This window comes from Nannobrachium achirus, assembly GCF_963921795.1.
Source record: "Nannobrachium achirus genome assembly, chromosome: 5".
In the NCBI taxonomy this organism is placed as follows: Eukaryota; Metazoa; Chordata; class Actinopteri; order Myctophiformes; family Myctophidae; genus Nannobrachium; species Nannobrachium achirus.
In genome coordinates, this window is record NC_137814.1 from 39,235,208 (window position 1) to 39,262,243 (window position 27,036).

Consider the following 27,036-nt stretch of genomic DNA (forward strand, 5'->3'; position numbering starts at 1 on the left):
AAGTGCAGGCACAGCATCTGTCCCAACACTGGCAGCTTAAAGAGCCTCAATAAATTCAGATGAGTCATGCGGCTTTGTGCCAAGCAAATGCTTTCAAAAGATGCCCCCATCTCTGAAGCCTATGGCGTAGTGCCCTGTACTGTGCTGCAATAAAACTTGTGGTACAGTATACTGTATCAGAGTAGAAATTTCAAGAATTAGTTACAAACTACATCCTGTGAAACACTAACTACAAATTCTTAAATCCTGAAGCATTTACTGTAGTTATCACGTTGATTGCCCTACACCTAAAATCCAACGCTGGATGGCGCTGTTCGCTAGCCTATGGTCACCAAATATTTTATGATTCGGCGGCACGTCGCCCGATGATGTCATGACGTAACCGGAACAGAGAATATTGAGCGATTTTTAAAGTATGTGAAAAAAAAGCTCTAAATTATAGTCAATATATCACTTATGTTATAAGTGAAATGCTCGACATGTTAGTACTGGAGTCTAAAATCTTGTTCTTATGAAATAAACTCATTGGTCGAGGAGCAACATGCATAAATCCTGCCAAGCTAGTGTAGTTATGTGGATTCCTAGCCTAAAAATCCAAATGGCTTGAAATCAATGTTTACAGCAAGTGATAAACTATTCAAGTTCTTTTCTAGTGTTCTGCTTAAACGCATTGAGTAACCACAAGAAGAAGCATGAGAGGACTATGGCATGATGCATGAATTGTTTTTCCATAATCACAACATATCCAAGTAATGAGTGTGTGAACTGACTTCCTGCCTTAATTGGCTTGACAAATGCCAAGTCCTATGTCCTGTGAGTGGCCCTGGGGCCTTGTGGCTGCTTAGGCATGCCTCATATATTCTTGTTTCCAGTATAGGGTGAAGAAAACACCAGCCACTGGCTTGCTCATTAAAAGTTCCTCCAACACCAACTATCAGGGATTATGTTTCTATATTTCTTTGCAAAATAATTATTACATTATATTGCCTGGGAAAAGCTGACTACAAACACATACAAAAATTAAAATACACAAAGACAATAAAATATACACTAATGTTTTTTTACAACATGAAAGTGCCTGAAAGGGTGTGGAAAATAGCTTGAATGCCCAGCTTTAAAAAAGAAAAAAAGTTTAATCCCTATCCAAGTGGATCATATTTGGATCTTGTAGATATCATTTGATTAATCAGTCTTATATTTCTTATAGACATAATGTTTGCTGAGATAATTCTATGATCACAGATCCCATATCAAAGTGATCCCAATGCAGTTTTTAAAATTGACCCCAAATCTAAATCTGACCCACTTTGATAGGGATTAAAAGTTACAGTATGAATTCTTGGGCCAGATGATTAGGTTTGAATGTGTGAATGCCAATATTGCATTTTGCAATTATATGACACTAAAGTATATACTTTGCCATACAATGAATAGTGAAAATAACGGATCTACAAGTTTACAATGCTGTAGATCAGCTATTTTCGCAAGTTTGAGACTTTTTAGAAATTTGGCCTACAATGACATGCCCCCAAACAAACAGGGGGAGGGCGCACACCAGTATTGGTGTTGCTGACCTTGGTAAGTAAGTATAAAGGACAAGGTAAAGAAAAAGGCTGCACACTAGTAGCCACAATGCAGTATTTATTTAAATAGAAACCATGGTCTTCTAGGCATGGTCTTCTTCAGGGAAATGTTCTTGCCAGGTCGAAACATTTATCTTTACCTTTATAATGACATGGCCAAAATCTGGATGCCAGTGTTGAAAGTGTTTAAAGGACATGTTGCTGTCCACAGAGAAGCCTTCTAACTAAACCGACATGCTGACAGTCAGATTTGCTCTTTAGACAACTAGAGAATATTATATGATGTGCACATCGAGAAAACATCAGGGAATTATAGGTTTTATTTTATTTTCCTGAAACATTCATTAGACAAAGGTCGAAATAATTCAACGCTATAGTGTTCCTTTGTATAGTGTTCTCAGTCTCACCATGATGACTTCCATTGACTTTAATAGAACTACATTCCACATCACCAACAGTTTGCCTGCCAGGCAGGGAGGTATTTAGAACGCTTCCAATGACGTATCCGACCATTCCTTCTTTACTTAGACTTGTGAAGAACAAAATCGCCATCGCATTTTGTTCTTGTCTATTTACGCACCAACGTCCGGAACTTTAATGCACATCGTATCATAGCATTGTGCTGGAAAAGGGCCAAAAATGTGCATGTCTACCCGCAGTGCCCAGCTGTCAAGTTTTACTGCTGATCGGAAATAGAACCAATAAAGGCCTGCAACTACTGCAGACTCATTTATCCCGGGAATTAATGCCTATTATAACCTTTCCCACTAAAGACAAAAGTCAGGTATTAGTGGGTGTTGTTGGGAGTTTTGTCCAGTAGGAAGGGGAGGGGAATAACTGTTATCGACAGAACAAACATATAAAGCAAACTGAGATGCTGTTGTTTTTAAATCAGGTGCAGGGAGAAAACAGCACAAAATTAGCACGGCACTGAAGTCAATTAAAGCCAAACAAGAAAAAGCTGTTGACTTGGTGCTTACCTGCGGGCAAATTGGAAGTTGGCAGAGTTGCTGGCAGAGATATTTCTGGGGCTTTCCGAGGGACTGCTGCCAGCTGGAGAAACACAATAGATAAACAGTAAGAAAAGGCTAAGATATTTCTCATTGTTTGACTGGTATGTATAAATGAGCTGCGAAATCCTGAATGTCCTTATTTTTCTTTCTACCCCCCCCATTTTAGAGGATAGTGTAGTCTACACTACACTGTAGACCAGGGGTCTTCAACAGGGGGTCCGGGACCCCTCAGAGTTACTACAGGGGGTCCTCCAAATCCTTGTGTGATTGAAACTGTTTTCTCCTTTTTTATATTAACCACTTGAACACTAGTCCATATTCTGAAAACTTTAGCCAAAAATAGCAGATCTACAAACTCTTTCTGCAAAGAGGTTTGGTGTAGAGGGGGAAAAGAGCAGACTAAGGACAGAGTGAAAGGTAAGGTTAATAAGTATTGACGGTTCAAGTGGTTAAATATAGCTATGAAAACACAAATTGACATGAATCCAAAATACACTGATGGTTGTGCTGTCAAACGATGACACTATATGGAATCTATGCTTCATCTCTCTCTAAACTAAGGGGTCCTTACTTCATCTTTATCTCAACTAAGGAGTCCTTGGCCTGAAAACATTGAAGACCCCTGGTGTAGACAACCATTGAGATGCCAGACAATTATTTTTTCCTGACAGTGAGGAGTTTCACTGGGAGGGCATAGCGTGTGGAAGAAATTAAGCAGTGGAGACGGAATCACCCTCCCCAACCGTCTTTATCAACACAACCTATTTAGTAGGGCAGGAGAGAGGGGTCTACCAGCACCCCAATGACATGTTTTCGAAACCTGTTTTTTTTGGACCGTTATGATGTCTAGTTATGATTTCTGCTTGTTGCCGTCGCCAACTAATACCCCATGGGGTTCATTTTTAACCTTTTCTCACAACTATTCCCAATCTGAACCATACAATGGTCATAACAGAAAATGCCATAACGCTTGATGTAAACAACCTACAGGGACAAATGAACACACTTTTCTATATGATTTTGACCCAGGGAATTCATAAAAGTGGTTATTTTTAGCTGGTCAGCAGGACCAGCTCTTTAAACAGATTACATTGTCCTGAGACATTCAGGGGACCTAGGGGACCTATTTGCCGATTGGCTGTCCATGTCACATGGTCACCGAGCTCATGATCCATTGGCCAGGCCCTCCAGATCTGTACTGCTGTAATGACATATTTTGTCCAGCAGGGAGCACCATTCCTTCACACTGAGGCGGTGCCTGTGGCCAGCCTGCTTGTGATAAATGAAACAGAAGAAAAGAGAGGTCTATACTTGAGTAAAAGTACAAAAGTATTGGCATCAAAGTACAAAATGTTTGTATGATTGCTTGTAGATCGGCTATCATTCTTTGATTTTCACAAGTCATTGTTGACATCATCATCCATTTAAGCTTTATAATTAGCTTCATACTAACATTAACATTATTTTTCTTCTTTCAATTCTAAACGTAGAGATTAGGTTATGAAAGGAAGGTGATTAGGTGATGAAAACTAGCAAAACTATAGCAGCCATTCACTTTAATCAACGCGATGCATCCAATGTAATTGTGATGAGGATGTCAAACAAACGTTAATCACGTCGTATTTAATTATACTTCATCTGTTACAGATGATTGTCCAAATAAACCGTACGTTATTTAAACTGTGAGCCATTTATAGACAATATGCAGTGTTGCCCTGGGCATCGTTGTAGGCTGTAGTAGGTGATGTGTCACACCATCTGCATACCATCTGCATTAACATATGAACTGAACGAGTATGCAAGTTGTCAATGATTTAACTCTATGACCATGATATGGGCTTTGGTGTGAAGTCATGAAAATATCGTACCCTACACAATTTACAAAAGCAACACAAAGTACATTCATTGATGAGCTGCTTCTTCCTGTCATCTGATCAGTGTCCACACAGTAGATTAATTCGAGTTGCATTTTAATATCAAATGAAACAGAGCAAAAACGATGTGCTGAATGAACCAATGCGAGTCTTTGAGAATTACAGTTAGTATCTTCACAAATAATGAGCACATTTCTAGAGACACGGTAACACATTCATTGTACTAAATGACAAGAAAGCATATATTTAGAACGATATGTAGCAGTGAAATACCACAAGATTTTGGAAAATGCCTACAATCAATACACTTATTTGAACACCTTGGTTACATTAAGTTCTGCATAATGCGTACTTTCTGCTTTTGGTACATTTCAATACAAATACTTTTTATACTTACTCAAGTACATTTTGAATACAAGTCTTCCACTTGTATGATACTTAAGTAAAGAATGCGAGTACTTTTCCCACTACTGCCTAATAAGCATGCTAGTTTTAGTAAAATCAGACATCACAGATAGATTTATAGAGTAATAGGCTATATGGCAACTGTAAACTTAGCAGGAGTCCTCCAGGCTATGGGGGAAAGTAGCTGTTGGAAAAAGTACTCAAATGTTTTACACTTGTTTTTTTTAAAGTATCTTAAAAGTATCAATACTGCACTGTAGATGTACTCAGTTATAAGTAAAAGTCACACACACACACACACACACACACACACACACACACACACACACACACACACACACACACACACACACACACACACACACACACACACACACACACACACACACACACACACACACACACACACACACACACACACACACGGGGGGGGGGGAGTGACAAAATTCATAGATCTAGAACACAGACTTCATAGATATAGAACACAGAATATGTACAGTACAGTACAGTGAGGTACAGTATACAGTACAGTAAAGTACAGTAAGGTAATACGCAGTTATTACTGTTGTTTGAGCACGCCCGAGTTTTTTCAAAACTTTTTTTTTCCAAAAAACATTTTTTTCCAAAACTTTTTTTTTTCCAAAAAACATTTTTTTTTTTTTTTTTTTTCAAAAAACATTTTTTTTTTCATCTGACCAGCTTATATATTGACTGTGTCAATTCTTGTTTACATTTAAGCACATCTTGACCCTATTTCAGGACAGAAACGGCGAAGAATAACCCAAAAATGTTCAAAACACGTCTATACTTCTCTTTGTACAGATGAATTAAGGTGTATTCTTTTGATACCACAGGTTTTTTAGGACCCTTATGATGTCTAGTTATGATTTCTGCTTGTTGCCGTGGTCAACTAATGTCCCATGGGGTTAATTTTTAACCTTTTCTCACATATCCCCAATTAGTGTGGGGATTTAGGGGAGCAAATGCTAAATTCGTGCAATTTTGACTTAAAGCGCGAAGTTTTGCACAGATGTAGCCCAGGGCTTGCTCTAATGATTTAGCTAGGGCGCCCGAGTCTGCGACCTTCGGGGTCTCCACAGCGGTCAAATCAAGTTGGGCTTCCATTGACTTTCTATACAGGAGGAAAATACCCAGAAAAAGATTTTTTTTCTGGGTATTTAAGGAGGATCTGAGGGGTCTAACTAGGGGTTTGTCATGATGCTGAATCCATTGCAGGCATTTGTTTTGCACAAAAAACATTCAGTGGGCTAGAAATGGCCTTAGAAAACAATACACGTATGGGTGAGTATTCATGTTAGTCGGAGGCCTTAGGGTTTTTTTTTCTCGTGCTAATCAGTCTAAAAGTTCAAGATTTTGCACAGATGTAGCTCAGGGCATGCTCTAATGATTTAACTAGGGCGCCCGAGTCTGCGACATTCGGGGTTGCCACAGCGGCCAAATCAAGTTGGGCTCCCATCGACTTTAGTGATGAAAAGTGATGAGTCATCACTTTTCAGAGTTGTGTGGGTGCTGTGGCGACCCCGAAGGTCGCAGACTCGGGCGCCCTAGCTAAATCATTAGAACATGCCCTGAGCTACATCTGTGCAAAATTTTGAACTTTTAGACTGATTAGCACAAGAAAAAAAAACCCTAAGGCCTCCGACTAACATGAATACTCACCCATACGTGTATTGTTTTCTGAGGCCATTTCTAGCCCACAGAATGTTTTTTGTGCAAAACAAATGCCTGCAATGGATTCAGCATCATGACAAACCCCTAGTTAGACCCCTCAGATCCTCCTTAAATACCCAGAAAAAAAATCTTTTTCTGGGTATTTTCCTCCTGTATAGAAAGTCAATGGAAGCCCAACTTGATTTGACCGCTGTGGCGACCCCGAAGGTCGCAGACTCGGGCGCCCTAGCTAAATCATTAGAGCAAGCCCTGGGCTACATCTGTGCAAAATTTCGTGCTTTAAGTCAAAATTGCACGAAATTAGCATTTGCTCCCCTAAATCCCCACACTAATTGGGGATATGTGAGAAAAGGTTAAAAATGAACCCCATGGGACATTAGTTGACCACGGCAACAAGCAGAAATCATAACTAGACATCATAAGGGTCCTAAAAAACCTGTGGTATCAAAAGAATACACCTTAATTCATCTGTACAAACTACAAAGAGAAGTATAGACGTGTTTTGAACATTTTTGGGTTATTCTTCGCCGTTTCTGTCCTGAAATAGGGTCAAGATGTGCTTAAATGTAAAAAATAACCACTTTAATGAATTCCCTGGGTCAAAATCATATAGAAAAGTGTGTTCATTTGTCCCTGTAGGTTGTTTACATCAAGCGTTATGGCATTTTCTGTTATGACCATTGTATGGTTCAGATTGGGAATAGTTGTGAGAAAAGGTTAAAAATGAACCCCATGGGGTATTAGTTGGCGATGGCAACAAGCAGAAATCATAACTAGACATCATAACGGTCCAAAAAAAACAGGTTTCGAAAACATGTCATTGGGGTGCTGGTAGACCCCTCTCTCCTGCCCTACTAATTGTGTTAGTTAGAAAACAAGCCAGATTCACAGTGGAGAGACATTTTACAGTGCTTTACCACAGAGTCAACTGGCTGCCCTTCATCAACTTGCTTAAATATTAAGTCTGGCATTCATTACCTTCTATTTTTAATTCTGCCAAAATAGAATGAATTGGACAGTGAATGTGTCTTTCTCTGGTAGTTGAATAATAAATAATCCTCTATTTACGACTGTATAGATCAGCGGTTCACAGTATTCCACATTAATGGACCCATGCATAGTGTATAAACGGAAACAACGGTTCCATTTGGTTCCATTTGTATATTTTCAAATAGAACCAGAGAAATAGAAAATAAAAATTAACAACATTTGATAACCACTGGTCTAGAAATTAATTCATTATCACCTAGAAATTAAACCAACACTCCAGATTTTGCCATGTATAAACAGCTTCAAAGCAAGTGTAGCATAAATACACCTATTAGAAACCATATTGGGAAATGAGTGAAATGAGAAAACAAGCAACACTCTATCTCACTGTGCACTTGTGTGTGGCAATCAAAACCACAGCAACACTACCGCAGGTGGTACTAACATGTCTTGTGACAAACCTCATTCAAACTAATACCACACCCAAGTCATATGTAGGACACTAAACAACACATCTAGTTCAGTGACATGCCAGAGAAACAATAACTTATGACTTGACATGGTTGCCTGTTCCCCATGTGTGGTTCTCAGCATGCACAAATACTAGTAATCCATAACTTTTAACGAATGAATAAGCTGTTTATCAAGCCGTGTGCAGAGCAGCAGACAATGTGTAAACAAGCCATCTTTACCTGTAGCGAGTGGGAGAGGTGACAGAGGTCTGGAGAGTGTGGGCGAAGGGGTTCCAACTGCCAGACTCCTCCTTTTATTATTACGGGCACTATGTGAGGGGGGAAAAGCAAGAGAGAGAAAGGCATTTACTTTTAACAATGTTATTAGAATACCTGACATGAACGCCCAGGGCGTAGATGGCAACAATGTTCTATTCATTAACAATTTGTTATTTTTCTAAAGATAAAGTAGCCATTCTTCACAGTAGATTTTAGCAAGTGTTGGTGTGTGGAGTTTTCTTTAAATGCCAGTTTGTCAAGGACTGTGACATGACACAAGTGTTGGCTCTATAACAAAAGATCTATAGTAGAAAGTGTAATTACATGATCATAATAAGTGGACAACTTTATTCAACCCAATAGAGTCACTGATTTATCAGTATATCACAGCAGTTAGTATGGTTAGAGTAGGGCCACTGTCCTCCCTACTAATTGACCCTATTCACACGACAGGGTGGGGTGATGAAAGAGCAAAATGGCTTCCATATGAATTCTGGTCCATAGGGATTAGAGTGTAATCTACAGAGCATTGTTTTTATGGTTTCAGGTGGCTCCTGGGAGGTGAGACACCCAGAAGGGGTGTACTGTGTATCCAGGGCTAATCTCACAAACCCACAATGGTACATTTATTTTGCAAGGACATAAACCCTAAATATTTTTCACGTTTTTTTGTGAATGGTCTGAGTCAGATCCACCATGCCCTCCATATTTGGACAAGACTGAGACATCATCAACATGACATCAGAGAAGCCACTCTGTTATTTGAGACTGTTTTGTTTCTAGGCTGGTCATAGGTCACATCCTTCTTCCTGGGTATTATACTGATGCTGCCTCTTGCTGGCAGTGGGTGACCTCAACCTACAATGATTGAGGAGCTTAGACAACAACCAGGCCTGACATTTATGTGCTGGCTCTGGGGCAGCCATACAGAGTACGCCTCCCAAATAGGGCTGTCACGATATGACATTTGTCGTGTTTTTGTCGTTGACAATTACATTTCTGTTTGGCTTATAGGCTTTGAAGTTGCACTTGGTAGATATGACACATAACCTAAATATACAAAGAAATGAAGGACATATTTGACAACTTTATACTTAAAAAATAATTGATAGTGGAAATAGCCGATCTACAAGCTCACAATGCGTTGTGAGCTTGTAGATCTGCTATTTCCACTATTTTTTACTTAAAAAAATATATGTCATTTTTTCAACATGGAAACGATTATGACGAATATGAAAAATAATCGCGATTATGTCAAATAATTACGATTAGACGATTATGTAATAATTGTGACAGCCCTACTCCCAAATCAAAGTGATGCAAACTGGCACAGACTGCATGGAAACAGAAAGACGCAGAGAGCCAAAGTGTTTGCTAAAGACTCCTAGTCTTATAAATACTATAGACACTTGAACTTTAACCATCCCATCTTATCCTTATCAGGAAATAAATAAATGGATAACTTTTTGTCTTTGGTAGATAGGAACTTTGGCAAGATGTCATCAAAACATCAACCCACCATGTGTGATTTTCCTATCAACACTGAGCAGTGATAAGGCTATTCTTGTTATGGAAGAACAACATAGGTTTGGATTGAAAGGACTTGACAGATGACTATGTACTTAGCTGTGATGCATGTGGGCCAGTGAGACATGCCTACAGTAGCCTACATCAGGGGTCTTAAACAGGGGGTCCTCAGAGTTACTACAGGGGGGCCGCCAAATCTTTGTGTGATAGGATCATGTTTTTTACATTAATCGCTTGAACCCTAGCATCCCTTTTTCGAGTGGAACATTAGCCAAAAATATCAGATCTACAAGCTTATCTGCTGCGAGGCGTTGTAAGCTTGTAGATCAGCTATATTTGGCAAAGAGGTTAGTAGAGGGAAAAGAAGAGTAGTTGACATTCAAGTGGTTAAATGTCTGAAGATACACATTACTCCAACATGATGACAGTGCTGTCAAACAAGTCTAAGCTGTCTAAGAAATCTATGAACATTTTTAATCTGCAACACAATTCTATAAAATATGTTGCGGGGGTCCCTGCTTCATCTCTCTCTCAGCTAAGGGGTCCCTGGCCTGGAAACGTTGAGGACCCCTAGCCTACATGTTGCCATGTCTGTTAGTCAAAATGTCTCTATTTATTCACTTGATTGTTCCAGTCAAAGTCATCATGTGTTGAATGACTAATAGCACCAGAGTAGAAGCATGATTCTAAAGCATAGCAATTAATTACCTCAATCCGGCTAAAAAAAAGTGGGTAATGGGTTGATCTGTCTGTCAGACCAATAGGGTCTTGTTAGTTAGTGGCCTACAGTCAGTGGTTAGGGAAATTATAATCTAGATTGCATATGCCTATAAAAGGCGCATAAATTGGAATTAACAGTTACTGGTTTTCTCAGATTTCCACACAAATGTACGCATATACGTCCAGTCCATCCGAATCGGGATCGGGACATTATGTCCCTATAAGCGACAGCTGGTAACTCTGCAAGACAATGCATAGGCAGGCTGCTCCCAGCCACAACAATACGCGCACACACACACACACACACACTCCACAATGGCCACGTTTCTATGTCGGAGACAAAAAAAACAGGGCGGATGTAATGTAACCAACACAGGCTATCATATGACCCAGACAGAGTGATAACAACAACAATTCCATAAGCACAGATTACTATTTGTTTTGCACAACGTTAGCTATTACTCGTCAACGGCATCATCATCATCATGGCCCTGGACAAAACGTTCAACAAATTGCTATTTGTTGGACAACGGGCTTTCCAAGGAGGGACAGCCCAACACTGCTCACAGCAGGGAGTCCAGAGGTGACAACTGGAGACAAAAATGCTTTCTATTCCTCCCCCCTCCCCCATCTGATTCTGAATCTTCTGAACCAAAAACGTGATAGTTACCCTTTTGTTCTTTTCATCATAGCCCCAGTCACAAAACTAGTTTTGTAGCTTGGCAAGACTGTCCAGTAGTAATTTTGGTCCGACATGATGATCGAAGAGTGGGGCGAGTAAACGATTTAATCCAGACACGTACAAAGGATCTTATACGTTTGCCAGAATGGCAAAAACAATAATTCCTTCTAGAATAACGGCAGTAGTTGGCAGGCTAAGGCTAGCCTATAGTACGCCGTGTCCCAAAGCAGAGACTCCATTCAGGGTTGGCACAAACTGGCTCCGTAGCCAGGGAAGAGCGGATAAGAAGTAACCCAGCGAGGTTGCCATCATCTCCGCTCTCTGTCTCTTCTCTTTCCCCCTACGAGGATGAACACCGTTTTCGGTACGGTCCGTCTTCCGCGGGACACGTCGCCATCATCATCATAGACGGATCTATTCGCCCGACACATAAAAACTAAAGTGATAAAAACTTTCCAGCAATAGAACGCCGCGCGATTGTGTGTCAGCAGCAGCAACGCATCGAGAGGAGGGACTAATGCAGTGCGCCGGGCCGGGGAGGGAGAGAGAGGAAGTTGTCATTATAATAGAGGGATGGATGTTGTGTCTGTCCATCTCCTCAGTCCTCAGTCCTCATGCTCACAGCCTCACACTGAACCAGTGGGTTTCGATTTCAACCCTTTTCATGTCAAGGTCAGTGGTGGAAAAAGTACTCAACTGTTTTACTCAAGTAAAAGTAAGATTGCAATGTGGGAATACTCTGAAGTGAAAGTCCAGAATGTACTTGAGTAAAAAAGTACATTGTCATCAAAAAGTAGAAAATACTAATGTCCCATTTCAAGTTTTCATTTGTAGGCCTATACTGAAAATAACAGATCTACAGATCTAAGCTCGTAGATCGGCTATTTTCAAATGGCCAAATATATAGGGCTGAAGTGGTTAAAGTATGTTTAGTAATGATGATCAACTAAAGTTTTCCTATAATTGTAGTGGAGTAAAAGTACAACATTTGCCTCTGAGATGTTGTGGAGTAGAAGTAGAAGTATTGGATACTCTGTATTTGTACAAATACCTAAAAAAGTTACTTCCCCTGTAGTTACTTTACACCACTGTCAAGGTCCATTATTTATTCTGCATTTGAGCCACAGAGTCCGGACCACCATTTGATGATATTTAGCCTCTCAGACCAAAAACATGTATTATTTTGTTATCGTTGGATAAGATTTGGTCCACAATTCCTTGCTGTATTAATGTGGTACTGGTAGGCTAGCATATGAGAGATAACAGGCAAACGTTGATCAAAATAACAATTCTTCTACTCCTCTTAAACATGCCGATGTTAAACAATAATGTAAGTCTTGAGAGGGTCTTTTGGTTTAATTTTACATTCTCAAGAGTTAAAGATCTATAAGGGTCCACTTGGTTACCAACTCTCCATCATTTAGCTTGGGACCACCTGGAACCCCCACAAGGACCACTGGTGGTCCCCGGACCACTGGTTGAGAACCACTGCACTATATGATCGACCGATCATGGGGTTTATATTGATTTCTAGGCATATGCAGTAGGTTCATGTGAGCTGCCTGCAACTGTTTCATAATATTAGTATAGTTCAGGCTTGTCAACTCTCCTGGATCTCCCAGGAGGAGTCTCCTGGATTTTGACCCCATCTCCTGGCATGCTCCTGGATTGGCGAATCTCCTGGATTTCTCCTGGATTTGGTATCAAACTCCCAAAATTCACCAGAACACAGGAAATTACATCTACTATGTTATTTTTTTTCTGGGGGAGGACCCCCACACCCCCCGCTTTAGAGGTGGGGCAATGAATGCAAGAAAGATCAGACACATATTCACTTAAGTAATGACTTAAAAAATTGAAGTCATCATTAAATCCTTTGGTTCAGTCATCAAATCTGTACACCTACATTTGGCATTTTAAGGCTGAAATTGTACCCATGCTAGTAAAGCAAGCCTGATAAACGTATAAAACATGCACAAAATTCACCAGAACACAGGAAATTACATCTACTATGTTATATTTTTTATGGGGGTGGACCCCCAGACCCCCCGCTTTAGGGTTGGGGGCAATGCATGCAAGAAAGATCATATAAATGTAATGACTTAAAGATGAGAAGTCATTATTATTCACCTACATTTGGCATTTAAGGCTGAAATTGTACCAGTGCTAGTAAAGCAAGCCTGATAAAAGTATCAAACATGCACAAAATTCAACAGAACACAGGAAAGTATATATCTGTTAAGAGGTTTTGGGGAGAGGACCCCCAGACCCCGCTAGGAGAGTTCCGCGCACCCCCCAAAAAATAAATCTCCTGGATTCTGACCGTCCAATGTTGACAACCCTGGTATAGTTACATAACTAATAACTAATCAATTAAAACAAGCAATGTAGGCTCATTTGACACAAGCCTGGTGGCATGATATATGTTATATTTTACTTGTGCAAATACAAAAGTATTGGTAAGTATAGCTTTATTGGCCTACAGTAGATAGAAGTAGGCCTACACATTTTGCAGAATTGCTGTTTACACAATCATATTATGGGATTATAGTTACTAATTAGCAATGCATCAGTGTGTTTCTAACTTTAATGTTGCAGCTGGTAAAGGTGAGTCTGGTTTTAATTAGCCTTCATATGTGCTGCAGCGTGTGCTTAAACTATAATAACAATCATTTTAAAATTAACTTATGTTTTGTATTAATAATCTAAAATTCTGTCAAATAATTGTAGTGGATTATTTAAGTTATACCATGTAACTTTTTTTATAAAACAAATCTTAAAATTGTCCTAACTGTTAAATCGCTAAAGTTTTAGAACCCCCACTCCGTTATTTTCAGCTTCTGAAGCCTTCTCTTTATATGTTTTCTATGAGCCGTGAGGGGGGTAGAATTTCACGGCAAAATGACGTCATCTGCATCATCTGTATACGTTGTCCAATCACATCGCAGATCATACACACATGATACACTACCGGCCAATAACAGACTCTTCAGGAAGTAGCCTCCCTCAGCAACCAGAGTTTACGATGGTGAAGGATTCTTAACCTCTCACTCCCCAAATCCTGCTCAGAAAATTACATTCTACCCCTCCATGGATTAGTATCGGTCGCGGTGGTTTGCGGCGCCGCTCCGGTGGTCCGCGACGACTCCGGGCGAAAAACGGACGAAAAAAGCAATACCGTGACTGACCACTAGTTTAGCAACTTACACAGTATAGCTTTAAGTGCAACATTTTATTTTCCTCTGAGATGTAGTTGAAGATAGTCTAAAGTTAAAAAGAAAAAGGAAATACTTAAAAGTAAACATACCTCAAATCTAGGCTACGTAGCCTACATGTATTTAGTTACTTTCCACCAAAAACAAAGAGGCTGTTTGTACTTCAATAACATCCAATAGTAAAATGAAGGACAGAGAGAGAGAGAGAGAGAGAGAGAGAGAGAGAGAGATATTAAGTATTTATTAGGGACCCTAATGCTTGACGCTCATGGTCCACAATTACACCACATTCACGACACGGTTAAAATTAAACACGTCCGTAATGTCTGAAACATGTTTATTGACTTGGAGAACAATTATAGCCTTGGTAGTCAGCAGTAGTAAATTCCCTCTGCCTCAGTCTACGATACTGATACCAGTAAGTCTATACCAGGATGACCTGAACTTACTGCCCCCTTTTCCTGTTGATTTCCTCTTACTCAGTCTCAGTGAAAACAACTGGTCATCATGCCACATACTCCCATGGACCAAATGTGGCTCTCTGACTCATCCAGCCAGCCTTTAATGAGCACGGACCCTTATTAAACCATATGGTCTCCTAATAAAAATGTTTAAATATAGTATACGTATACACATCCAACCAGCTACTGATAGATATAGATCAGTGGTTCTCAAACTTGGGGTCGGGACCCCAAGTGGGGTCCCCAAATTATTTTGTGTGGTCCCCAGATGATTAATGTTGTTCGGCTATTTTCACAATATTTATCTGTGGAACCGAGTCACATTAAATGTAATACGTACAATTCCAAGTGCTTGTCAGGGAGGGGGGGGGGGGGGTCCCCAGTTCAAATATGTTTATTTTGGAGCCTGGAGGTCACGGCCTAAAAAGGTTCGAAAACCCCTGATATAGACCTATAATGACAAACCCAAAGCAGGCTCATGAAAGTGTTTAAGAAAACACTGACTACTAGAAGGATCTGGATACAAGAATGACATATTTGACTTTGTCATGGAGCGACCCCTACTTATACAGGAATTCAAGAACACTCAGTACAACAATCTAGTCGGACAGGTCAAATCCGGTGACCTCGGAATGTTGGGACTACCAGGTATTTGTGGGCACCAGAACTCACTCGGCCACGTTTGACGTCTCAGGATTAACAATTCTGTCTCTATAGCGGAGTCTGCGGGACGTAACTCCAACAGCACTGAGTCGGCTGACACGGACTTCGCAACACTCGGCGCGGCGTTTAAACTGTTTTTTGCCTAACTAGTTCCTAACTTAATATAAGGGGCTGTAGTCTGTTCTTACCAAGTGAGAGAGTGTTCCTCCTCTATGGTGCCAACTGTTCTTACCAAGCGGGCTGTGTGTGCCGAGCAATCCGCAAAAAAAGGGTCCAACTAGGTTGCTGTACCAAGCTTTCCGGTTATAGTTTACTGACACTGCTGTGTCTCTCTCCCATACCACCTAAGGCTGCTTGCATTCAAATTACTTGAGGTTTTTACTACTTTTTTTATCATTAAAAAGTACATTTTAGCAAACTGCCTCAGACTGAGTAAAGTCCAAGACCTCACGGATTCCAATGGAAGAGATTCTATATTCTATATATGTGCACGTACAGATCGTCTACCATCTACAATGGAAACAAGCCTCTGAGGCTTTTTATGTTATCCTTTTTAGAACTACCTGTACTGTCAATCAATCAATTCAAAAAATCTTTTAACCACAAATTAACTACTTTCCCCCTCGCAACTCTATTTTGCAGCAGACCTACAAGCTCAGACGTTATGAGCTGGAAGATAGGCTATTTTTACTGTTTCTGAAATGGGGTTTAACCACTTCAACCCTATAAACTGTGCTTCGCTGACCCCAGGAGCCTATACTGTGGAGCTCTGCTTTTTCCCCTCTACACCAAATCTATTCGCTAAAATAAGCTGATCTAGCTCGCCTCACAATGTGACGCGTTGTGAGCTCACCAAAATGTTTTCCTATTATAACATGACCAGAATAGGGGCGCTAGGGTCCATATGGTTAAGTGGTCCTCCTGAATGCACGAGATTATGAGCTCTCTTGTCGTGGGAAGGGGGAAGCACAGGAGAAAATATAAGGCCAAAGGCACAGACTCACTCCACAAACTAAGGCCCATGTATTGTGGGGTTCTCCTGTCGTTCTTATAGCCTGTCCAAATCACTTCCTTCTTTGTCATTTCAGATATAATTATTACAACCTACCGGTATGTCACCGAAAATCTCCTGTAAAACCTGTTGGTGTGGTGAGGCTGCTTCTTTGACTTCTCAGGTATACGGCACGCAGACTCTGAAGCATGTTACGTAGCATTATATGTTTACGTCTAATGTCTAACTGACAAATTGCAAGCATAAATCTGACGAATGTCGGAATGACACCTGGAGGCTCTAGTGCAGTGGTTATCAAAGTGGGGTACGGGGGCCCCGAGGGTCTTTGAAGGGGTTCCAGGGGGTTTCCATCAAAATGAGGAATGGTTTAAAAACACTTTTAATTCTATTTTATACTTAAAACTTCTTAAAACAAGGCTCATTCATACCTCAAAGGTTGGTGAAAGGTGCATAGGAAAATATGTATATATTCAAAAAGGGACAACATTTTGAAAGTTCTTGACGGTGTGCTGGTCCTTGTCTTTGTTATCAGAGATTCCCTTTTAGAATACTTAAGCTCTTCGAAAAATCTTGAAAGATTTTGATAATTTTAGCAATACAATTCTTCTCTTATGGGGGTGCCTGGTACAACGTCTTTTCAAATGGGTTTCCATGGCCTGATACATAAAATGTGGGGGTCCTGAAAATATTGTGAACCACTGCTCTAGTGGTGCTAGTCTAGAACAACGTGCATTGAGGGAGGAAGGGGGCAATACTTACACATTTCCCCTGCGTGGAAGGCTCAGCTCTTTCTGGAAAGGAACAATGAAGATGAAAGCATGATTAAACGGAATACTAACCATACTGCTGCGAGGTAGCCACAATATTGCTTTGATATGGAGATGTCAGCCTTTGTTATTGTAGCAGCCTAATGCGTTTGCTGCAGCATGGCAAAAGGGTTAATTTCCACATCAGTGACAGGGGGAACATGCAAGGAAAAACATTTTCCCTTACAAGGGAAAGATTATGCTCTGACTGGTGCTCCTTGTTTGTGTCATAAGCTCCTCTCTCTATGAATGCCCAAGTATGGCTGGTGGTGGTCGCCTCCTCGCTGAAACAGTCAAATTTGAGGGTTCATAGTTTTTTTCAATCCTAAAGCTTAATTTAAACTCCATTGCATTTTTTTTACAACTGACAAGATCATACTATGGAATATAAATCTGGCTTTATATTCATAACATGTAAACAAATACTGTAGTAGTAGTAGCCAATGCTATACATTGGTTGAAAATATATCAAATATAAATATATGTATTTTGCAGCCGCTGTAATATCCCCATTTTCCCGCGATAACCCTTCTCTCCATCCTTGCAGCCTTCCTTCCATGCAGCATAAAGATCATTAGCTATAGCGTGGCCTAGTTTCTTAGGTGCCAAATGGGTCTTCTCCTCATCACAGTCATGAGTTGCTGAAGGCTGTGTATGTACCGGGTACTTTGCACCCTGTGCAAGCCAGAACCTCACTTGTTCTTAAAACTAGAATATTAAGGTGGGTCATTGCAGCAGAGTACAGAAATGAACCGTCCAACAGTCCTGTGTAGATATACAGTAGGTTAACATAATGCTATGTGGTATTTTACTGGGGATCATGATAGATGCAAAAATGTTTCAAACATATTCTATTAAGGTCACCCTTGATAGATGTCTGGGAGGTGAAAATGTCCATTGGGTTTTTGTTAAACGGAACAATCCACAAATGGAGTGTTGAGGGAGCATGAGAGTTGTTTAAAAAAACCTGATTGATATCACAGTCTCACAAACCATAACCTTCACATTCATCATCAACATACTGCATATTATCATGGACCTCATGTACAGAAATCATAATTGCATGTTCAGTATAGGCTGTGCAGTGTGCAGTGACCCACCACTATAATTCAACCACAATTCCTATTTTACATTTGTGTTAAAAAATGAGAAGCAAGCCTTCCTCCATTCAATCTAAGGATGGAAATGAATGATCGATAGAAAAAAAGCACTTTATCAGCATTCCGGACATTCCTCAATGATAAACAAGACAGGAAAAAATTAAAGAGACATCTCAACCACTCAGGCTTTTGATTCGTTGGGTTTAAGCTCCTATCACCAAGGCAACCAAGGATGGTCTTTACCCATGTACCTCTGAACACAGAAGGCATTCAGGGTAGCAGTAATTTACAGATAAATATTATTAATAAAATATAGCCAACTGATAACGCTTTGCTTGCTTTTAATAAAATTTACTCTAATTAAAAACAGAGACTTAATTTGACGTACTGACATAGCTATCCAAATGTATCTGATAGCTATGTCAGTATGTTATCCTATACAGCAGCATTTGTATGATGTTATCCATTGTTATTTAGCATGTTATCTAAAAATTAGGCTACCATAGAAAACATAAAGACCCATTCACAATGTGTTGTCCATTTGATTTTGATATAATGACAACTAACAGCCTATATTTTAATTTTAATCTAAATGTAAATAAGAGTGCCATTATCAAGTGTCTTGTGGTTCTGTGGTTCTAGCCAGGGGTTCTGTCGCTGCCACCGCCTACTCACATGCATTGGACACCATTCATGGTGTAAACGGATCGATAGTATTCATTACTATTTCAAAACAATGTCACGCAATCGCCGGACACCGGATCAGTGTCTCAGTGGAATAAACAAATGGACGTTATTTAGTTACAAGTGTGAATGGAAAATTTGAGGAGATCCCCCTCCTCCCACCCCTGCAGGCAAAAACCAAAAACCCAGAGAAATGTTCATATAATGGTGCCATTACCAATTGCATTGGACACTGCTATTTAATCACTGTTTGTTTATCAGCCTGTGACTGTCCACCTGCCTTGAAAAGCAGCTATCCAACAACGCGTGCGTTATCAAGGATAATCATTGGAGAGAAGAACATTTACATTCAAAAGCCTTGACACTCTTGTACAGTAATTTACCTGCAGCCCACGACGTCTCAGAATGTTCGGCTCGTCCATCGCTAAAGACGATAAAACGTTCCCCTTTCAACCAGTTTTGATTCAGCCCATTCTGGCATCACAACAACCGCTGCAAAGAGTCCTCATCGCCGCCGCGGTCTCAGTGGATTTTACGCCACACTTCCCAATGCCCATGATGATAATCTCCCCGAATCGGTGGCCAGTCTGGCCAGTTTGGCTTGACTGCCAGCCTGGTTGATGATCACCTGATCGAATGAGAATATTGGAATGAACCACAGGGAGGAGCTTATTCCCACGAATCCCACGGTTCCCACCACCACAACATCCCTTGCTGCTGCGTTCATAGGCAACCGGGCAGGGAATCAATTTGGATAGGACTTGTGGGACTCATCATCAGTAGTGGAAAAAGTACTTTACTTTAGATATTTTACTAAGTATAAATTCTGCAAATGCAATGCAGAAATAAGGCCCATTCCCTCTGGGCCAGATAACAGATAAAAAAATCTCTTTCTCCAGATATGTTTCCATTCAAAGTGGATGGTAGATACAGATACAAAAAATATTTTCCACAGATAAAAGTATCTGTGGCAAATATCTGTGGTAGATATTTTTTTATCTGTATCTACCATCCACTTTAAATGGAAAAATATCTGGAGAAAGAGATTTTTTTTTAACTGTTATCTCATCTGGCCCAGTGGGAATGGGCCTTTACAAGTATACGCCCAGAATGTCATGAAACTGTACCTCTTCCTATGCAAACTTCTAATAAAGTCTTCAATCAATCAATCAAAAAGTACAAAAGTATGGGTATAAAAATGTACTTAAAGTACCAAATGCAAAAGTACTCATTGTGCAGAATGTCCAATTTCAAGTTTTAAATGTAGACCTATACAAATCTTTTTAAAATAACAGATCTACAAGCTCACAATGCGTGGCATTCACAACACATTGTGAGCTTGTAGATCTGCTATTTTCAAATGGACGAAATGTATGAGGCTGAAGTGGTTAATATATGTTTTGTAATAATAATCTAAATCTACAAAGTAACTAGTAACTAAAGTGTTCAAATTAATGTAGTGGAGTAAAAGTAGGCCTACAATATTTTGATCCGAGATGTAGTGAAGTAGAAGTAGGCCTACAACTAAGTATTGGAAAAGAAGTAAAGTAGGCTACAAATGCCTCAAAATTGTACTAGTAAAAAAAAAGTACAGTACTTGAGTAGATGTACTTAGTTACTTTACGCCACTGCTCATCATCCCACCCTCCTGTAAAATTTGGTGAACTAGCATTTTGCTGCTGCTGTGCTTAGCAGCCTCTCATGCAGGGACGTGCTGGCCATTGGGAAAAGCGGGGCAACTCCCGAACGGCCGGTTCATTCCCGGCCAGTCCAGGCCGGCCATTAGGGAAAAAAATGTAAATAAAATGTCGGCCTTTGTTCCATTTTGGGGGCTGAGCGGCCAACAAAGTTAATCGCCACTGTCGGGCAGAAAACCTCCAAGTTTCAAATTTGTATTTTTTTTTCGCAAAGCAAAGCCCTGCTTCATCATACAAGGCCGTCGCACAAAAGTAGTGAAAACAGCAGATCTACAAGCACACAACGCCTCGCACCTTGTTGATCGGCTGTTTTCACTAGTTTAACTCATTTTTAAAATGATAAATACGAAACAAACGGTTTTGGACAAACAAGGTTTCCACCGGACAACGACGAAATATAACTGTAATAGGCCCACTGGCTTGTCACAATGAGGGCCTCTCCAACTCTTTTTCCCGGGCTGAATCAGGGGCCCAGCACGTCCCTGCTCTCATGCATGTTGTATGTAAGCCTTCTACTGTGCATCAATGCCATAACAGGTATTTCCATCAAGGAAATAGGCTACCTGTTTAACAGGTATTTCCTTAATCCCTGCCCTGGGATATACCAAGGGATTCCAAGGCTACTGATAGTGCATGGCCCCAGTGATGCCACAGGCTCGTGTTGTGTGTGTGTGTGTGTGTGTGTGTGTGTGTGTGTGTGTGTGTGTATGTGTGTGTGTGTGTGTGTGTGTGTGTGTGTGTGTGTGTGTGTGTGTGTGTGTGTGTTTGTGTGTGTGTGTGTGTGTGTGTGTGTGTGTGTGTGTGTGTGTGTGTGTGTGTGTGTGTGTGTGTGTGTGTGTGTGTGTGTGTGTGTGTGTGTGCGTGTGTGTGTTGTCATATGTGACGCATATCTTCAAGAGTAGTTGTAACTCCCTGGTCTTTGGTTAATATTGTGCTTTAGTTTCAATAAATAGACTGCATCTGTTGACAACAAGTACAAGATACAAACGTGTCCATTTATTGCACTCTGCCCTCCAGCATATGTCCTCCACTTGTCTCTCCATATGTTGTGGTCTGTTCTGTACAGTGCATTTAGCTGTTTAATGCAATACTGTTGATCTACTATTCTCCGATCATGTGAAATAATGTGGTATTTGTACTGTAGGATACACATCCAAAGAGAGGGCGAGGAAGAATAATGGAGCCTGGTCATCTACAAAGGGCAGCAGTGTGATTTATTTATGATTGTCACTCAATGGTACCATCGTGTTTTTCCATACAATGGTCGGTGTCTTGTTGGGTGGAGTCACATGTCCACTGTTGTGAGGGCTGGAGCATGAATACACACTCTTGTTCTCTGTTTTAAGCACATTTTAGGGCCTGACTGAGAAGCCTTTGGCGTGTCCACTGATTGGGCTATAAAACTGTCTGGGAACTCCAAAAAACAAAATTGCCTAAAATATGTTAAATTCAAATTGGAGCACAGAGATTTGATAGATCATTTTAGGCCTATTTCTATGCACTTGCTCCATGCTCCTTGCTGCACTTTACAATCACTGCAGTTTTTAACATTTGATTTCAGTTTGTTTTATACCATTTGCTTTATCTTATTAATGAATAACCACACTGTATTGCAATGCCTCATTAGCTTGCAGATATGCAACAACATTCACTCTTTTTTGTGTGTTTGCCTATAATGTCTTTTTTAATTTAAGTGGTTAAAAAGGATAATTGAAATTGCTCATTCAACCATATGCTGAATAGAAGACACAGTGTATTTTCATAAGGATTGAAGGTACATAGCTGTCAGTCTTAAATCGTTTGCCATCATATATTATGTAAGGCAGTTTGGCCCTGATTTTGACATGACCTTTCATGGCCTTTCTTTTGTATTTCTTTGCCATACACCTTTCTTCAATGTTGTTTCCAGGCATCATCACCAAACAAGATTAGAATCAATGACCAAAAGCATTGACAGCTTCCTTGTGGGTTTCCCAAAAAAAACATCAACCCAAGGTGACAAAGACAAACGTAGAGTGTGTTCAAGTGTTTTTTGAAAAGAGTACACAGAATAGCTTTTAATAGTTTTAAAATACACAGCAGCAATAATAATAATAATACCAAAACATTTACATATATAATTCATTATGGACATGGGAGAAATTACATTTTCAGTGGCCAAATTACGATTTTGAACATGAAACCTTTACTGATATATATTGTCATCTATATTTTACAGTATATGATTGTCATATGCATTTCTGGCCAATTCCTGTAGCCAGCCTATGTAGCCTATATAATACTGAGTGTTAATTAAACTACAAATTGATAACACTGAGGATTGTGTTGTGTTTAGAAACATATGTGAATATAATATTTAGTTGTGTGGTTGAGGGCTGTGTTTGTCCATTCCTGTTCAGGGGAGGTCAACTTCAAATAATCTGTGCTCATTAGTGGAGCCAAGCATGAAAGCCTCACCTCTTTCTCCCCCTCTTCATCTGCAATGCTTGGTCATTGAAGTATGTGAGCTTTGTATGTCCTGTATCACAAGATTCAATGTCATACAGTATGTGTAGCCTAATAAATGATAGGCAACACAATACCACAATGCCATCTAATTCATCACACTTTGAATCCTGGCTCAGATTAAAGAGTGTGTAAGTGATATTATCCCATTTAGAACGGCCCAGGTACACATTATTGTGTTTTATTATTTTATGCTTTAACTATTGAAAAATAGCAGATATACAAGCTCACAACGCGGCACCGAGTGCCACGCTGCAAGCTTGTAGATCTGCTATTTTTTGAAAAATTGTGAAAATTAGAATTTTGACCCGATTCTATAAGTGTCTTTTGAATCTATGTTTCTATGTCAGCAATCTGGCCAGCCATCGTCAAAGAAAAGGTCCTTTTCACTTAACTGTAGCTCAGTTAGTCTGTTCTTGAGAGACTACTATGTCAGTGGTGCTCAAACTTTTTCATGTGAAGGACCCCCAAAATGATATTTATTTGGCCACGGACCCCCATCTCAAAATATTTAGTTCCAGGGACCACCCAGAAGCAAAATTTGAGTTACAAACGTTCGCTTTAAAAATACATAAGATTCTGAATAATTGACTGTGTATGGATAAGTATGGATAACTGTATGAATATTGTATTGTGCTATTCGCCCGCCCGTATTTTTGTTTGTATTTTTCTTTTTGTTATTGTTTCTGTTTGTCTTTAATTTGTTTTATTGCAGTTTGTATATTATGTATATTATTACTTTTCTGTCACTCATTTTCTTGTGTAAACTCAATAAAAAATTTGATTATTAAAAAAAAAAAAATACATAAGATTTGCACACATTTTCACAACTTTTTCAAAAATAGCAGATCTACAAGCTCGCAGCGCGGCACTTGGTGCCGCGCTGTGAGCTTGTATATCTGCTATTTTTCAATTGTTAAAGCAGTCAATAATCCTAGGCCTAATTTGTTAAAAGCTTCCTAGTAACCTTTGCTATAGAATGTTTATTCAGTAACAGGGGTTTCTCTGACCCCCCAGCTCTCTAGTAAACAGAAAATATATTTTCAGGTCAGGATATCAATTTCAGACAATCAGGATAACTCCAAAATTGGATCTGCAACACTATAAATGTAAGTTGATACTGATCTTATATTTATAGTGTTTCTGATTATTTGGTTTCATCAGTTCCAATATCACTTGTTTAATATCCTGTGTCCTGTGACTTCTCCTGACTGGATGAAACTGCAGGGGTCTTCAACGTTTTCAGGCCAAGGACCCCTTAGTTGAGAGAGAGATGAAGTAGGGACCCCCACAAGCTGTTCATAGATTCCATATAGTTTCATTGTTTGACAGCACAATCATCAGTGTATTTTAGGATTCATGTTAATTTGTGTTTTCAGACATTTACTGTATTGAACCGTCAATACTTAATAAATTTGACCTTTCACTCTGTACTTAGTCTGCTCTTTTCCCCCTCTACACCAAAGCTCTTTGCCGATTTGCTATTTTTGGCTAAAGTTCTCAGAACATGGACGCTAGGGTTCAAGTGGTTAATATAAAAAAGGAGATTTTTTTTCTATCACTCAAAGATTTGGAGGTGTCACGGTCCGCTCCTAAGGGCCGTGACTTTGTCAGTATTTTTGGAAAGTATTTGCAATGCTTTGAAAGCCTCTATTGTAAAATGTGTATTTGTATGTTAGTTATCTACTGTAAGTAGCCTTGGGAGTTTAGAGGCGTTCACCTGTCACAGTCTGGTCCTTAGAACCGTGACTTTGTCTAGTCTACTGGTATTTGTACTTTAACCTGTGTATCCCTGTTCTGTATTAATCTTGTATTATGATCGTTGATGATTTCCTTGTGTACCTTTATTTTGTAGTATTGCTCTCAGTGTTTCCTGTCTGTCTAGTTTCTGTTACCTGCCTTGTCTCACCAGTGATTAGCCAATCTTTTGCACCTGTGCCTAGTTAGTCCAAGTCTATATATGTGCCCCTGTGTTTTCAGTTCCTTGTCAGTTCGTTGTCGTATTTTGATGTGGTAAGACCTGTGATCCTTAACCCTGTGTATTTCTAGTCCTTGAACATTTTGTATTTCCTGCCCTTAGTTTTCCCAGTTTAGTTTGTCCCTGTTGCTTGTATTTCCTGCGTCGTGTTAATAAATACCCCAGCATCTTCATTATTCTGCCTGAGACTGTTGTATCTGCACCTGAGTCCTACACCTCCGTTTTCCACACCTTGACAGTACGAACTGACCATTATGGACTCAGCAGAACAACAGCTCTTTAAACAAAAGGTAGAGGAGTTCGACCATTCAGTGGCATGTCTTATTGCCTCTTCCTCCTCCAGTCAGCGTGCTGAACTACAAGAGAGAGTTAACACCCAGCAGCTGTGGTTAAAGGAGAGGCCTTGGGTGAGCCACTTTGTTCCTCACCTAAATGTGGTCCAGGAGAAGTTGGAGACCTATCTTCAGTCCAGCTCCATCTCTCCTGCTCCCCAGCCTGCTACTGACCAGCCCATGCCCCAGTCAGTTAGACTTGGGTTTGTGGGCCTCCAGCCTTCATCTGCTCCTGCCTGCCCCAATCCTGCACCACGGAAAGACCAGCCTACAAGCCTGCTTGCCTACTTTTGCAGCCAGGCAAAAGTACCTGTCTACCCTGAGTCAACTCCAGTCCAAGACCCTTCTGAGGGGTTTCGCTTGGTCGCGTTCATGGGAAACCGTGGGTCCTCCAGGAGGGGGCGAGATCGCCATGGCTCCCGCCAGCGCCAGCGTCACCTGCTGCCCAGTGTCCAGGAGACTCCACGGCTGATGAGTGGTGGTAAGGCTCCACTGCAGGAGAGCGGTGAGCCTCCACTGCTGAACAGCGACGGTGAGCCTCCTCTGCTGTCCAGCACCCAGCCTGCCATGCCTGCCTTGTCAGCAATACCAGCCGACACCCTGCATGCCCTGCCTGCCTTGTCGGCCGTCTCTGCCGGCATTCCGCCCGTCTCTACGTCGCCCGTCTCTACGCCGCCTGGCTCTACACCGCCCGGCTCTACGCCGCCCGGCCCTACACTGCCCGGCTCTACGCCGCCCAGCTCTACGCCGTCCGGCTCTACACTGCCCAGCTTCAGCGAGGGTCCACTGCCCAGCGATGCAGAGTCCCCGGTATCCAGTGAGACCAAGACTCCACTACTGCCCAGTGAGACTCCATCTACAGTCCTGCCTGAGGCCGTCTCTGCCGCCGTCGCCTCCACCGACGTCTCGCCTGAAGCCACCTCTGCCTCCGCCAACGTCTTGCCTGAAGCCGCCGCCGCCTCGCCTGAGGCCGCCGCCGCCTCGCCTGAAGCCGCCGCCGCCTCGCCTGAGGCCGCCGCCGCCTTCGTCTCGCCTGAAGCCGCCGCCGTCTCACCTGAGGCCGCCGCTGCCGCCATCGTCTCGCCTGAAGCCGCCGCCGTCTTGCCTGAGGCCGCCGCTGCCACCATCGTCTTGCCTGAAGCCGCCATCGTCTTGCCTGAAGCCGCCGCCGTCTCGCCTGAGACCGCCGCTGCCGCCATCGTCTTGCCTGAAGCCGCCGCCGTCTCGCCTGAGGCCGCCGCTGCCGCCATCGTCTTGCCTGAAGCTGCCGCCGCCTTGCCTGAGGCCGCTGCCGCCCCGTCTGAACGCTCGTCTGCGGTCCCCGCCGCTGCCCCGTCAGAACCCTCGTCGGCCGTCCCCGTCGACG

At 41.2% G+C, this 27,036-nt stretch overlaps 1 protein-coding gene across 1 annotated transcript in view; it reads right to left on the bottom strand.

The window, feature by feature from the left end:
• mast3a (microtubule associated serine/threonine kinase 3a) overlaps nt 1-19,580 on the bottom strand; it is a gene marked incomplete at both ends in the record, with an annotated part of 65,734 nt that extends 46,154 nt beyond the window's left edge. Inside the window, 4 exons of the mRNA XM_080725775.1 lie at nt 2,564-2,636; nt 8,250-8,338; nt 17,328-17,359; nt 19,542-19,580. Coding sequence (XP_080581901.1) covers nt 2,564-2,636; nt 8,250-8,338; nt 17,328-17,359; nt 19,542-19,580 — 233 coding nt within the window. The remainder of the gene's footprint in view (nt 1-2,563; nt 2,637-8,249; nt 8,339-17,327; nt 17,360-19,541) is intronic.
• Nucleotides 19,581-27,036: the final 7,456 nt, after the last annotated feature.